Below are 13095 nucleotides of genomic sequence, written 5' to 3'. Positions count from 1 at the left end.
TTCATATGATTAAACATAACCACAAAGAAACAATTGTTGTATTATATGAAATTTTATCACAAAGCAATATTTACTTTCTTGATGTGAAAAATAGAAACAAGAAAATTATATTTTTAGTATTTAGGTCTTAATAGTTTAAGATTTAAAATTGGTCTTCTAAAATTTAGAGGAAAATTCATATTATTATTCTTTTGATTTTAAAGTATTTGTTTTCTATTATTTTTATTATAGAGTTCATTTTCTGATACTCACTTTTATTTATTGGTTGTGTTTTTTTAAACAACTTATAAATGTTTAAAAGGTTTTTCCTAAAAAAAATAGACCGAATGGTATGTTGGGCTGGCCCAATGGCCTGGCAACCAGGCCCGGCCCAACCTGGTCCGACCGAGTCGGTCCGGCTCGGTCGGGTCAACCCCGAGTATCGTCGCCCTCTCCTCCTCTCGTTCTCACGCACGCGCCGCCATGGCCTGGCCGCGCCGCCGCTCTCTCCTGGCCGCCTCCGGCCCTCTACAACGCCGGCGAGATGGGGCTTTCGTCCGCCTCGATGAGCTCTGTATCCTTCCCCAACTCGATTTGGTTTTCCAGCTCTACCTCGTCCGCCCCCAAACCTAGAAACCCTAGCGGTCGCTGGTCGGTTTGGCCATCGCCGGCCAACCCCCGCGCTGCCGATGGTCGCTTCTGCTGCCCGGTGAGGCTTTGCCCTCACCCGCCGCCTCGATGCCGCCCTACGCGCGCGCGCCGCCCTGGTCCTGCTCACGCCCGGCGCTCCCTGGCGTGGCTCCGACGCTCAAGTATCCCCGACGCTCTAGCCACCAGACGCCGCAGCGCCGCCACTCCACGAGCCAGCGGCAACCATGGCGGTCGGGAAGAACAAGAGGATATCCAAGGGGAGGAAGGGTTCTAAGAAGAAGGCGTGAGTGCCTCCCCCGCCCCGCTCGTTCTCTGCACTACCTCGATCTAGGATATGTTCCCGCTGTTCTTCTCTTCGTCGTCCGCTAATGCAGTTTCTTGTGTGTCTTCTTTGATTTTGCAGCGTCGACCCGTTCACCAAGAAGCAGTGGTACGACATCAAGGTGCTGCTGATTTTCAGCCAGCGGAACATTGGGAAAACTCTCGTGTCCAGGACACAGGGTACCAAGGTATGCTCTCCCCCTCCTTGCGTCTGCGCGCGCGGTATTTGCTGGACATTGATGCGGTCCGTTTCAAGTATTAGCTGCATAGTCGTTTGCGTGCTCGCCTATGATTTGTGAATTGCGATTTCGTCTTTCGACATGTAGTGCATGCTACCAGGCTGTCTATTTCGAACCTAGTACACATGTTTTAGGTGTCTGCAGTTTTCGTACATGTGTAGATTTATACGTACTTGTATTATCAAGAATTTGCTGAGCTCTATTGACTATTGTATGCAGTTATCTGTGTTGGTCCGTCTAGCCAATGTCACAACGCTATGTTTTGCATTCATGCAGCCCAAACTATGTTTAATCAGACCATGCTTATTGGTTCACACTTGCCCAATTTTGGTTATAATAGTTTATTAGTTATTTTTATTATGTACACTAGCAACCAGTTCTCTAATAGGAGTAAACATGAGTCTGTTGTGGTGTTTTGATTGATCATCACTCGAAAGATTGTATGCATATTTTATCGAGATAGTAATATGTTGTGGCTAGATCTGTTGTCATGGATTTATCTTTTGAATGTACATCTAAGATCTCTGGTTTAGTAATCCCAACAGTAATAGCTTATTGCTAATCCTTTAATCTTCGTTTCAGATTGCCTCTGAGGGTCTCAAGCACAGGGTTTTTGAAGTGTCCCTAGCTGATCTTAACAACGATGAGGACCAGGCTTACAGGAAGATCAGACTCCGTGCTGAGGATGTCCAGGGGATGAATGTCCTTACGAACTTCTGGGTATTGTTTGAAAGGGTTGATGATGAGTTCTGCTAGAAGCATTGTCCTGATCTTTCAATAACTGGAAATGCATCGACAAGCATGTGAGTTATCCTACTCTATCTTTTTGGCTTGCTGATTAGGGAGCCAGTTTTTTTTTTTTTTTATATATCGCTTCCTCTTAGATCCTGGAATAAATTAACTCTCTTATGTTCATTACTTCTATCGTACATTTTGCTGAGAAACTTTTTGATAGCTTAAAAATGGCAAGAAAACTTGTTCTCTGTTCTACATTTTACTTAACAGTGATAATAATCATGTTAATGCCTCGTGAACCATACATTGAATTCAGTTTCACCCTATCAAAATATGTAGCGCAATTGTTTTAGTTGCTACGAACTCTGAATCTAGAGGTGACATACTGACCATTGTGTTTTTATTCTCTTTTTTTCTTAAAGGGTGTCGGTAATGTGAGAATTTGTTGTTGAACTATCACTAGTGGAAAAGAGGCCTTTCGTCCCACCCTTTAGTCCCCGTTTTAAACCAAACCGGGACCAATAGGGGGTATTGGTCCCGGTTCATCATGAAAACCCTTTAGTCCCGGTTCGTTTGGACCCTTTAGTCCCGGTTGGTAATACCAACCGGGACTAAAGGGTGGTCTATGGGGCAAAACCCTTTAGTCCCGGTTCGTATTACCAACCGGGACTAAAGGTCTACCCTTTAGTCCCGGTTCGTATTACGAACCGGGACTAAAGGGTTTTTTGCTTCCCCATGCACCTCCACCCCCCCCCCCCCGGATCGCCTTTTTTAACACTGTAAAATAGAAAAGAAAATGATACAAAATTCAAAAAATAAAATGTTTTCGGATTCTTGTATGTTATGCAACCTACTATTAGGGAAAATTAACAAATTTAAATTTTCACTTATTTTGCAAAAATGTTTTGAAAAATGGTAAAACCGCAATAACTTTTGCGTACGACGTCGAAAAAAAACGTATAATATATCAAAAAAATCCTGGGAAAAAGTTACATCCGAATTCACCAGGGTTTACCCGGTTAGCCAATTTTTAGATTCTCAAAATTCCAAATGAAAATATGAAAGCAGGAAGATTTTAGTTTTTGCCAGAAATTCGGAATTTTATTTTTTAAATTTTTTTAAAATAATAATTACATCATGCATAAAGATTACTATTACTTAACCATAAAGTTAGCCAATTTTTTAGATTTTCAAATTTTCAAGTTTGGCAAAAAAATATTAAAAAATAATAAATTAAAAAAACAATTATAATACAAATTTAAAAAATTATAATTATAATACCATTACCACAACATGTACGTTATTAGTTTTGTTTATTAAAATAATTATTTGGAATTCGAATAATAAATAAGTGTGACATCGACCAACATGTTAATAGGATTGATATGATACTAGTATCACAACATGCGCGCGAAGCACTTGGAAGCGGGATGGGAAAGGAACTTGGAAGTTAAGCGTGCTAGTGCTGGAGTAGTGGGAGGATGGGTGACCGAGCGGGAAGTTGGACCACAAGTAAGTAATTTGACTAGAGATTAAGGGTAGTTAGAGATTAAGTGGAGTTAGAAACTAAACTAGTTAAATAACTGAAATACTAGAAATTCTGAAAAAATAGGAAAAAAAAGAGGAGCGAAAAATAATTGGGAACCAAATAGATAAAAAAAATAACGAAATAACCTTTAGTCCCGTTCGTGTTACAAACCGGGACTAAAGGGTTTTTTTCTCGACGCGCGCCAGCAGCCCACGTGGCGGGACCTTTAGTCCCGGTTTGTTTTACAACCGGGACTAAAGGGGGGACCTTTAGTCCCGCCTAATTGGTCCCCGTTTGGAAACCGGGACTAAAGGCCCAAATGAACCGGGCCTATAGCCCTGTTTTCCACTAGTGTATAGATTGGAGTGCCTCCTTAATTCATATCTTTTATGTAGTTGTAGAATCTCGTGTGAGTTATTGTCAGACAAGTTGACACCACTGAATCTTGCGAATCAGAGACATTGTCATACTCCTCACCTGAAATCAACTGTTTTGCTCATTTATGTTGGTCCTTAGACATGTACTCCCTCTGTTCTTTTTTAATTGACTCGAATTTAGTACAAGTTTGTACTGAATCCGAGTCAATTAAAAAGGAACGGAGGGAGTATCAACTAGCTGATGCATGGTATGCGTAATGTGCTTGTTTGGATTTTTTCCCCTGTATATGCTGGTGTGGATATATTTTAAATCATAAACTACGATGCATGCCTTTCTGCTACATTACTGAGTTTTGTATAGAAAAGATGTCAAATGTGCTCTGCTCTGAGCTTTGCAAGTTAGGTGCTTTGTGGTCATACTAAGAATTAACTAGGCTGGAGTAGTTCATGCTTCATGCAATATCATCGTCTCTTAAATTGGTTACCTATAGCTATGGACCCTTGCAGCTCTTGTTCTTAAGACCTTTTATTAGTTAACAGTAAAACTGCTCCACCTAGGAGCCTCCACAGCGTTTAGGCATCCTAAACCATCCGATACGCTCACTAAACGGCCTTGATCATTCGGCATTGGAATTCTGGTGTCTACTTTTAGATCTGATCATCTTATTGTGTAATTTATTTTTGTTTTCACGATGTTACCTTGGATGGTTGGACTACATCTTAAAATCTACTCTGCTCTGTCTTGATTACATCTACATCACTCAGGCATAACAAAAAGATGGGTTCCGAGCCATGATCATCTAATTGTGTTTGAAATTTGGAGAAGTTACTATAAGAACAATTAATTAGATGTGCTTCCTATTGATTAAATTACAAGCTGCATTTTCCTGTTTCTTGGATGGAGGTAAATTTATTGTCCACATGAAATCATCTTAAAGTATTTGGCATGTATCTTCCTCACTGACAGCCATGGTTTTAAAGGCGTCGCCTAGGCGTCGCCTAAGCGACGCTTAAGCGTCCGAGCGCCCGGAGATGGCAAGGCGTCGTGCTCGCCTTAGGATCTTGTCTAAGGCGTCCAGATTCGCCCTTTGAGGCGTCCAAGTCGTCGCTTAGGCGGGGAAAGCGTCGCTCTGGCCCATTTTGGACGCCATGGACAAGTCAAGCGGAAGCAAAGGAGGCGAGCGGGAACCATGGCGAGAACTCAGAAATTGGCGAGAAATTGGGGGCCAGAGAGAGGGGAAACAGAGGGGAGAGAGAGAGGGGAACAGACCAATCAAGAATCGAATCGATTGAGAGAGATCTCGTCCTCCATCCTCCTCCGCCGGCCTCCCCTTCTCCGGCCAGCACCCTCCCCTTCACGGACGCCGGCGTCCTAGGAGTCTGCAGCACAGCCGGCGAGCGCGTCCGGGCGCCGCGGTGGCTGCCTCTCCGCCCGGCCTCCTCCTCCTCCTCCTTGCCCCATCTCGGATGGCCTCCTCTTCTCTCGGTGGGGGACAGAGAGGTCGAGGTTGAGCTGTGTCCTTGCTCGTCCAGCCCCATCCCGTTGGGCCGGTTGGGCCGGGGATAATTCTTTTTTTGCCTTTGAGTATACTGGGCCGGAGCCGTGTCCTTCGCTTCGCTTCGAGCCTTCGACCGAAGGCGTCGCCTTGCAACGCGCCTTGAGCGCCTATGCGTCCAGGCGCACCCCCATCGCCTTGGGACGCCTGGCCGCCTTTAAAACCATGCTGACAGCCACAGTCAAAACTCAGTTCATCTTCGAGATCATGCCCCGGCTCGCTGGAATCGTTTCTGGTGCCGCCGTCTCTGCAGTCTTCTCTTGGCCGGCTGTTCCCACAGTGAATGTCTTACTACTAATTGGCACTAAATCTTGGTGTGGTTAAAATTTCATACAAATAATATCCAGTGTTTGTGCAGAATCAGATCACTTTGTCATTATAGGTTTGAGTTGGATTTCAAGTTATTATTCATATCGAACAATCAAAGCGGGAACTTTTATTAAACATAAATTACTATGTAGCATCATATCAAGTTATCCAGAAGTAGCAGGTTCATTTTTGGAAACACCAGTAGCATCATTGTGCGTAGATATTATAGTAGATAATGGTTATTCCCATCCATATATTCTACTATTGATTTATGTAGCTTATAAATTGTGGTGGTTACCGAGTTTGCAATGTGGTTTTGTATTTTCATATTGCAGCAAAAAACGGTAGTGTTCATTCTGCAAATATTGGTAGAAGGTTGTCAGATATACCTCATGTTACATTTTATTTCTCTACCAAACAACATTTGCTCGCCCTTTTATTTATGATCAGAAAATCATTATGCACTTCAACCATCAATTGTCGAATGATGTAAAGAGTATAATATATTATTGATATGATCTTCTATTTATGGTTATCCTTTTTCCATAATGTGATTATGGATCTGGACTTTGGAATTAACCTTTGTTTCCTTGCGGTTCTTCTGTTTGTAGGTACCATATAATGTAGATTTTTGGGGAAAGAGTTTATCCTGATTTTATATGACAAATTTACACTATTGAGGCACAAGAACAGCAGGCGTGTCATTGGAGTAATTAGCTGCAGTCATGTTGCCTGATATATATATGGGCAGAGGGTGGGTGTTGCCTACCTCTCGATTTTGATGTAAAAGTCGTATGATGAAGGTATGCACGCCTCTGCCATTTTGCTTTCCCAACGTCCAAATCTTGCATGACTTCCATATTACGAGTTGTTGCCTGCTGCAAGATGGTACTGCCAATGCTTCATTAACACTAAGCGCTCTAGCATATTAGTTGAGACCCGTAAGTAAAGATACACATGTAAATAGAAGGTCAAGGAGTCAATGTCTCTTATGTCTTCAGTAGTTCAATCCAATTAGGGGTAATGATTTGTGCAAAATACTTTAGATTTTAAGTACATGATATCCATCGAGCAACATCTGCTGGTGATCTCATGTGCAAGACACATTCACTGTATCTCCTTTCGCCTGGTTTCGTAAATGGTGAGACAACTGGACCAAAAAAAAATGCCCACAGATTTTGGCTTCAAGGATGCCCTTTACTTCTCTATGGCAACTTCATCTAGGAAAATAACTTTTGTTTAAATTTAGTTTTTTTCGTTGGCCCGGTGTACTTAAGTGTGTTATCTAGGATATATATAGACCATCTGGTCAGTAATCATATTTGCAAGAATTTCTGTTATTAAATTGTTGCGTATATTAGAAAAACCATTAAAGTTACATATTGTTTCTTTGAACTATCAAACATACTTGGTATCAACACAAAGCGGATATGACCGCTACTAAATGGTTTGAAAGTTTCCACTTAGTGTTGATTTTGTGTCAGATTTTTGATAAATTTATCCACACGTTTAGAACAAGACGGTCCTCAACATATGTGGTCCTCGGAGATGGTCATTGTTGCATCTAACAAATAGTGTTGTATCTACCCAGCTATATGCGCTATAAGTTTATCTTGGTTAAATAAACAATTGTTTCTCACTTCTATTATACTTACTAATGTATGTACAAGCTTATGCACATTTTATTTTCATGATTTCAAACATGATAAGAAAACAACTATCGTAAAATAGACAGGCGGAACAACGTGTGCCATCATGATCTAGTATGTTCATGTAGCCGCTGCTGTCAAAGTTAAAAGTAGCGGCTGAGCCACTGGCTCGAAAGATCCATCTTAATGAATGTCACATTCATTTTCGTAGTGCAAGATATCACTCTACATAAACCTCAAATGTTAAATAATCTGAATAATTGTTTGTGCACACATTAGACCAATAACATCTTGTGTCAGATGATTATCTATATATTATTGGAATCATCCTTCAGTACTTGAAATCTGTTTTGACCAGTCACAAGTTTTTTTTTTTTGTAAAATATGTTCTTATAATATGCAAGTCATGTATTTGCCAATAAAAATTTGGATTTACTGCATTTTGAGTAAACTACTGATTTGTTGTTTCTTTTCTAGTTCAAATGTTCATCCTGTTGTGGTCGTGGCACATATTCCGGAAGCAATTCAGTTCGCTATAGGCCTTACCGATGGCATTGTTTATGTCATGATTGGAAGGTTGCAGTTTTTACTTCAAGTTTTAGTTGAAACCTGATATTTGGAATGCTGTGAAGTTACATGTAGTAGGATTTGTTATGATGTGATATATAGAATTCTGGATTATGTATATGTATTACAGGGTTGAATACTTTTCTGGTACATTTGTACATTTGGATTATGTGCATACATTGTTGTTTATATTTGCCTTTATTGTTATATTGAAGAATTTTCCTATATTTGCCTCTAATTGTATTTTGGGCAATTCTTAAAGTTGTCTCTGATTGTGTTTTGGGGCATATCTCAAAGTGCCCCTAAAAGCTTTTTTGGGCAGTTCTGAAACTGACCCTAAAGACCTTTTGAGGCAAATCTCAAACTGCCCCTATAAACCTTTAAAGGCAAATCTCAAAGTGCCCCTAAAAATCTTTAGAGGCAAATCTCAAACTGCCCCTAACCTTTAGAGGCAAATCTCAAACTGCCCCTAAAAATCTTTAGAGGCAAAATTTAAACTGCCCCTAAAAACCTTTAGAGGCACTTTTCAAACTGCCCCTAAAAATCTTTAGAGGCACTTTTCAAACTGCCCCAAAAAACCTTTAGAAGCACTTTTCAAACTGCCCCTAAAAATCTTTAGAGGCACTTTTCAAACTGCCACTAAATGTATTTGGGGCATTTCATTCAAAGTGCCCCAAATACATTTAGGGACACAAGCATCCGGGGCACTTTTCATAGTGCCCCTGAAAGTAATTAGGGGCACTTTGGCTACCTATTGGGGCACTTTGAAGTGCCCCTAAACATAGACCGTACAGTAGTGTGTCCCATTGAGAAAGTAAAGAGTTCGGCAACTGCCGTATATAAATACTCCGTAGGAAACTACGAATCCATATCCGGTTGATTTACAAAACAGGTGATTCCCTATAGTCCAATCAACGGAAGCACCGATCAATATTAGAGCTGACGCAACGAGCCGAACCGCGCATCATGGCGGCGACTTTAGAGACGCAACTTATTCTTCGTGCGTCGCTGCCGGAGAATCCCGTCGAGGGCGCCAGCAAAAGCGCTCCAGGCGTGAGTCTCGCTCGCCTCGGCTCTGCCTGGGATAAGCCTCCACGATCACAACGGCGGCAGCGATAGCCTGAGGTTGGCTCTCGCTCCCGACTGCAAGGCAGCACGGCTTCATCTCTTTTCGGTGAACATGGATAATTGCAAGTCGCCTTTCCGCTAGATCCTGAGTAGAACATCCAACAGGTCTTGTTTGTCATCGACAGTGGCTCAATCCTCTTGGTGATCCTGGATGAAAGAGTGCATGGACGTGATGGCCGCTTGGCGGTGCCATTGATGAAAGAGTCCATGAAGGAGCCAAGGCAAGACGACGACGGGTAGATATCCGGAAATCTCATGTTGGCAACCATCTTGGCTCACGGTTGAACAACGTAATGAAGATGGCCTGGTCGTTGAACCTGCTCCCGATGATGGTGCACATTGATGAATCGGCTAGGTACTCCCGGTTGGAAACGCTCGGCGGCCACCGATGCTGCCTCTGCGGCCGCCTGCAGATGACTGGAACGAGTGCACGTGCCTGGAACTCACTAGCTCGATGGTGCAGGTCTTTCTTATACTGTTGAAACGAACTGGGGTGGCTGGTTTGTTGTTCGGCTGCTCTAATGTGCCAGTCCAGATTAAGGACCGACGACAACACATGCTTCCCCTCCATCGGCCTGCAGCGCGCCGCCGTCCACAATTGGCATCCTCGTCGTGCCCTCTGGCCGCCCAATCGGCCACATCACCATCTTCGTCAGCATTCCGGAAGACGTGTCGACCTGGTGTCATGCTGGTGATGCCAGCAAAGAGGAGAGCCGGTGCTCGGTTGAGTCACAGCAAAAGCGAACCGTTTTTTTCCATCGTCGCTCGTGAGAGGCGGCGGCGGGATCCAATCTTCCCAATCTCCGGCCAGGGGTTGGGCCTGGTTTCCTCTCCCTCCGGTCTTGGCAGGCGATGGCGGCGCTACACGTCGTAACCTTTTTGAAGGCATCGTTGTCGCGGCCTGCATCTACACTCTCACGCTGCTCCGGGGGAAACCCTAGATCTGGGTCTCCCCGATCGGACGATGGCGACGCGCCCTGCGTCGTTCTACCTCCTGGGGCATCATTTTTGGAGCAGCTGCTGGATGTTGGCGGATGTCGGTGAAGTGGTATTCATCTACCACATTGTTGGCGCCGAGGCTCGGTGGCATGGTGCTGCAGGGTATCGACGACAGATGCGGGATGATGTATGCGTGCAGGATGGTGGAGCCGTCTGGCGTCATGGTGGCATCGACGACAGGTTATGCAAGGTTAATACGATGATCTCTCTTGAAGATGGAGTCGAGGAAGACGGCGGTAGCAACTTCTGTGGCGTGTGCGTTGTCGTGCGTGGAGAGTCTGCTTAACTGGATGTGCTTCTCACCGCGGTTTGGGAAGACATTTGGTTTTTGGATGATGTCAGTAGGTGTATTGTCACCCCTTTCATCGCACTGTAGGTCTAGTGAGGTGGCTTCGAGGTTGATTTTTTTTGTATTACTTCTTGTAAGGTTTGCGAATAATCTAGTAAAAAGTCGTGTGCATTCTTTGGATGCAGAAGCTGGAGCGATTTTTCCCTTTTCGAAGAAAAAAAAGAATCGGTTTCATAGAACTTCCATCCCTAAATCTTCAATTAAGGCCTCCGCATCCCTTCCGCATCTCAAGTCCTTCGGTCAACGATTTGTCCATGCGGTTATGCGTGGAGATGATGATGGATGGGCATCACTCTACATGGCTTGGTTGAAGCGATGGGCAAAAGTAGGTAGTGGCGGAGCCTGATATGGAGTGTATCATGGATGCGCTAAACTAAGTTGTTTAGAGCATCTCCACTCGTCTTCCGACCAGACTCCTGGCGTGCCATTTTTTCATGCGGATGGTGAAAAATGGCCCAGCCCCCGGTTTCTCGTTTTTCGCCGGATTTGGGCTTTCATCCATCCGGCGAGCCCACGCCAACCCCGGCCTACCGGGGAGCGCTCGGGGACTCCGGACGAAGCGAAAGCGCGCGAAACGCCGAGACATTTCTCCCGCGCTTTTCGCTTCGTCTTCGCCGCAGAGGTGGACCCGACCGGTCCGGTCAGCTCGTCGCGGACGCGTCGCATTCCACGCGTCGTTTAATCGCCGGCACCAGCCGCGCCTATATACCCCGCTCCACTCGCCGCGACGCGTATCCCCGCTCCACTCTCCCTTCACTCTCCCGATCCATGGTGTTCAACGACGAAGACGGCGCAGCCAACAACGGCTTCCCCCGCCGGTCGCTCCACGCGTGGGAGGGGCACCTCCTCCACCAGGCGGGGTACCCCTGCCCGCCGGACACGAGGCCTACCGGCGGCGGGTGGCGGCTAAGTGTTGGCGGCGTACCAATCCCGCCGCCGCCCTGGGGCCACGCCCTCGACGTCGCCATCGAGGAGGCTCGGATGATGATGACGGACGAAGAGCGCGTCGACCCGCGCCACCACCCCGACAACTACACGAGGTGGAACTCGTTCTTCCTCCGGCGGTGGGAGCGGGAGCTGGCGGCCTACGACGGCCCGCCGCCTCCGCCTCCGCGCAACAACGCCGCGGGTCGCTGACGTTGGTGGAGCGCGCCGAATAGGACGCTGGAGAACGTCATCGAGCACATCGAGGGCGGCAACTTCCCGGTGCTGACGATGCCCCCTCCATCGAGGGCATCGGCCAGCCGCCGCCGGGGAAACAGCTGGCAGCCACGGCACATGGCTGCCAGCTCGTCGTCTTCCGGATCGGCGTCGAGGTCGCTCTCCAGGTCGGCGCCATCCTTGGCGCCGGTGAAAAAGGAGGCGGCTTCTCCACCGAGCAACCGCGCGCGCGGCGGCGGCGTCGTCATCCGCGAGCCCTCGACGGCACAAGGACGCCTCCGCCCCAAGCGCGAACACGACACCTCCGGCGAGCGGAAGCGCAAGCTGGCAAAGGTGAAGGTGGAGGAGGTCGAAAGCGCCGAGGACGCCGCCATCCTCGAGGCCGTCATCGCGAGGTCCCTCCAGGACCTCGTCCCCGCTGAGAACGCCATGCCACTCGACCAGGCATGCGCCTCGAGGGAGCAGTGGGAGAAGGAGGAGGCGGAGCGGCAGACGAGGCTCCTCGAGGACGTCGCTCGCTACCGCCGGCCAGCGACTCCTCCATCCGGCGCCGCCGTCCCCGTCATCGACCTCGAAGCCTCCAACGACGACTGGTACAAGCCATCGCCGTCCCCGCCTCGCACCAGTGGCCGGTGGGGAGACGCCGGCCAAGGCAGCAGCCAGGCGGCTTCGGCGCCGCCGCAGTTCGAAGACACACTACTTGCACTATGTCAACAAACTCGATGTTATGCTCCCGGAGCATGTAAGCTCATTTGCTTATTGTCCTAGCCGTATTTCGATGTTCCAAAAATATTACTAACCATATAGTTAATTGTTTTTTGCACAGGTGACTTGGGAGCCATATGGAACAACGGGTAATATTGGTCGCTAGATCACATTCGGTTTGAACCCAAAGTGCCTAGACGAATCATATCTTTGGAGGTTGCGCAGCATGTTGATTTGTTGCTACACCATGGAGTGGCATCTACCACACCGAGTTATGACACAGTTTGGCTTATATCAGGAGACCCCGCAAAAGTTCAAAGACACTTCTTTCCATCTTCACGGGTAATTACTTATGAAAAACCTTGAAGTTATTTTGATTGTTTCATTGTACTGACAAAGATTACATTCTATGTGCAGCATTGACAAAATCAAGAAGAAGGGCATAAAGAATTGGAGCAAGAACATAAAGTACACATCAAGAGGACATATTGCTCGTACACAACTAAACCCGTCGGCATCTCAAAGCGAGGACATATTGCTTGAACCCAATCCGGGTTTCGACGAGATGGCCAATTTGGAGTACAACAAGCTCATTAGGATTGGAAGACGCACACAATTAGCCCGGATTGTGCACTTTGCGGTATGTTTTCTCCTCTCTTTGCGTTCCATCTTTGAGTCTAGATTTAAGTACTTCCACCCTTCCACCACCACATAGCCTAGGATCTGAAACTGAAGAAGAAACTCAATAGTTGTCCGTATTTATTTCCATCTAGAGAAACGGGTAAAGGAAGCCAAATGACCATGTTTGGTACTCCCTCCGTTTCTATATATAAGCCATATAG

At 46.1% G+C, this 13095-nt stretch overlaps 1 protein-coding gene across 3 annotated transcripts; it reads left to right on the top strand.

Annotated features, from left to right (window-relative positions):
• Positions 1-468: 468 nt before the first annotated feature.
• On the top strand, positions 469-8118 carry LOC127343925 (small ribosomal subunit protein eS1-like). 3 transcript variants are annotated; one of them, XM_071822925.1, is made up of 6 exons: positions 469-913; positions 1034-1139; positions 1773-1993; positions 4583-4734; positions 5579-6498; positions 7822-8118. In XM_071822925.1, the coding sequence occupies exons 1-3, from the start codon at positions 855-857 to the stop codon at positions 1944-1946; spliced, it is 339 nt and encodes a 112-aa protein (XP_071679026.1). In that variant the 5' UTR covers positions 469-854; the 3' UTR covers positions 1947-1993; positions 4583-4734; positions 5579-6498; positions 7822-8118. The 3 variants fall into 3 exon arrangements, with proteins under 3 accessions (XP_071679026.1, XP_051226107.1, XP_071679025.1); XM_051370147.2 differs by lacking the exon at positions 4583-4734 and having other exon boundaries at positions 6307-6498; XM_071822924.1 differs by having other exon boundaries at positions 4583-6498.
• Positions 8119-13095: the final 4977 nt, after the last annotated feature.

The sequence above is a fragment of the Lolium perenne genome, chromosome 6, assembly GCF_019359855.2.
Source record: "Lolium perenne isolate Kyuss_39 chromosome 6, Kyuss_2.0, whole genome shotgun sequence".
NCBI classification, from domain to species: domain Eukaryota; kingdom Viridiplantae; phylum Streptophyta; class Magnoliopsida; order Poales; family Poaceae; genus Lolium; species Lolium perenne.
This window is presented reverse-complemented; position numbering and strand designations above follow the sequence as displayed.

What these genes read in the sequence shown, in the direction of transcription:
- LOC127343925 (XM_051370147.2), top strand. Translation starts at nt 855, where the DNA reads ATGGCGGTCGGGAAGAACAAGAGGATATCCAAGGGGAGGAAGGGTTCT. An exon ending in AAGGGTTCTAAGAAGAAGGC is followed by an intron (nt 914 to 1,033) that starts GTGAGTGCCTCC and finishes TTGATTTTGCAG; the next exon opens with CGTCGACCCGTTCACCAAGA. An exon ending in CCAGGACACAGGGTACCAAG is followed by an intron (nt 1,140 to 1,772) that starts GTATGCTCTCCC and finishes TCTTCGTTTCAG; the next exon opens with ATTGCCTCTGAGGGTCTCAA.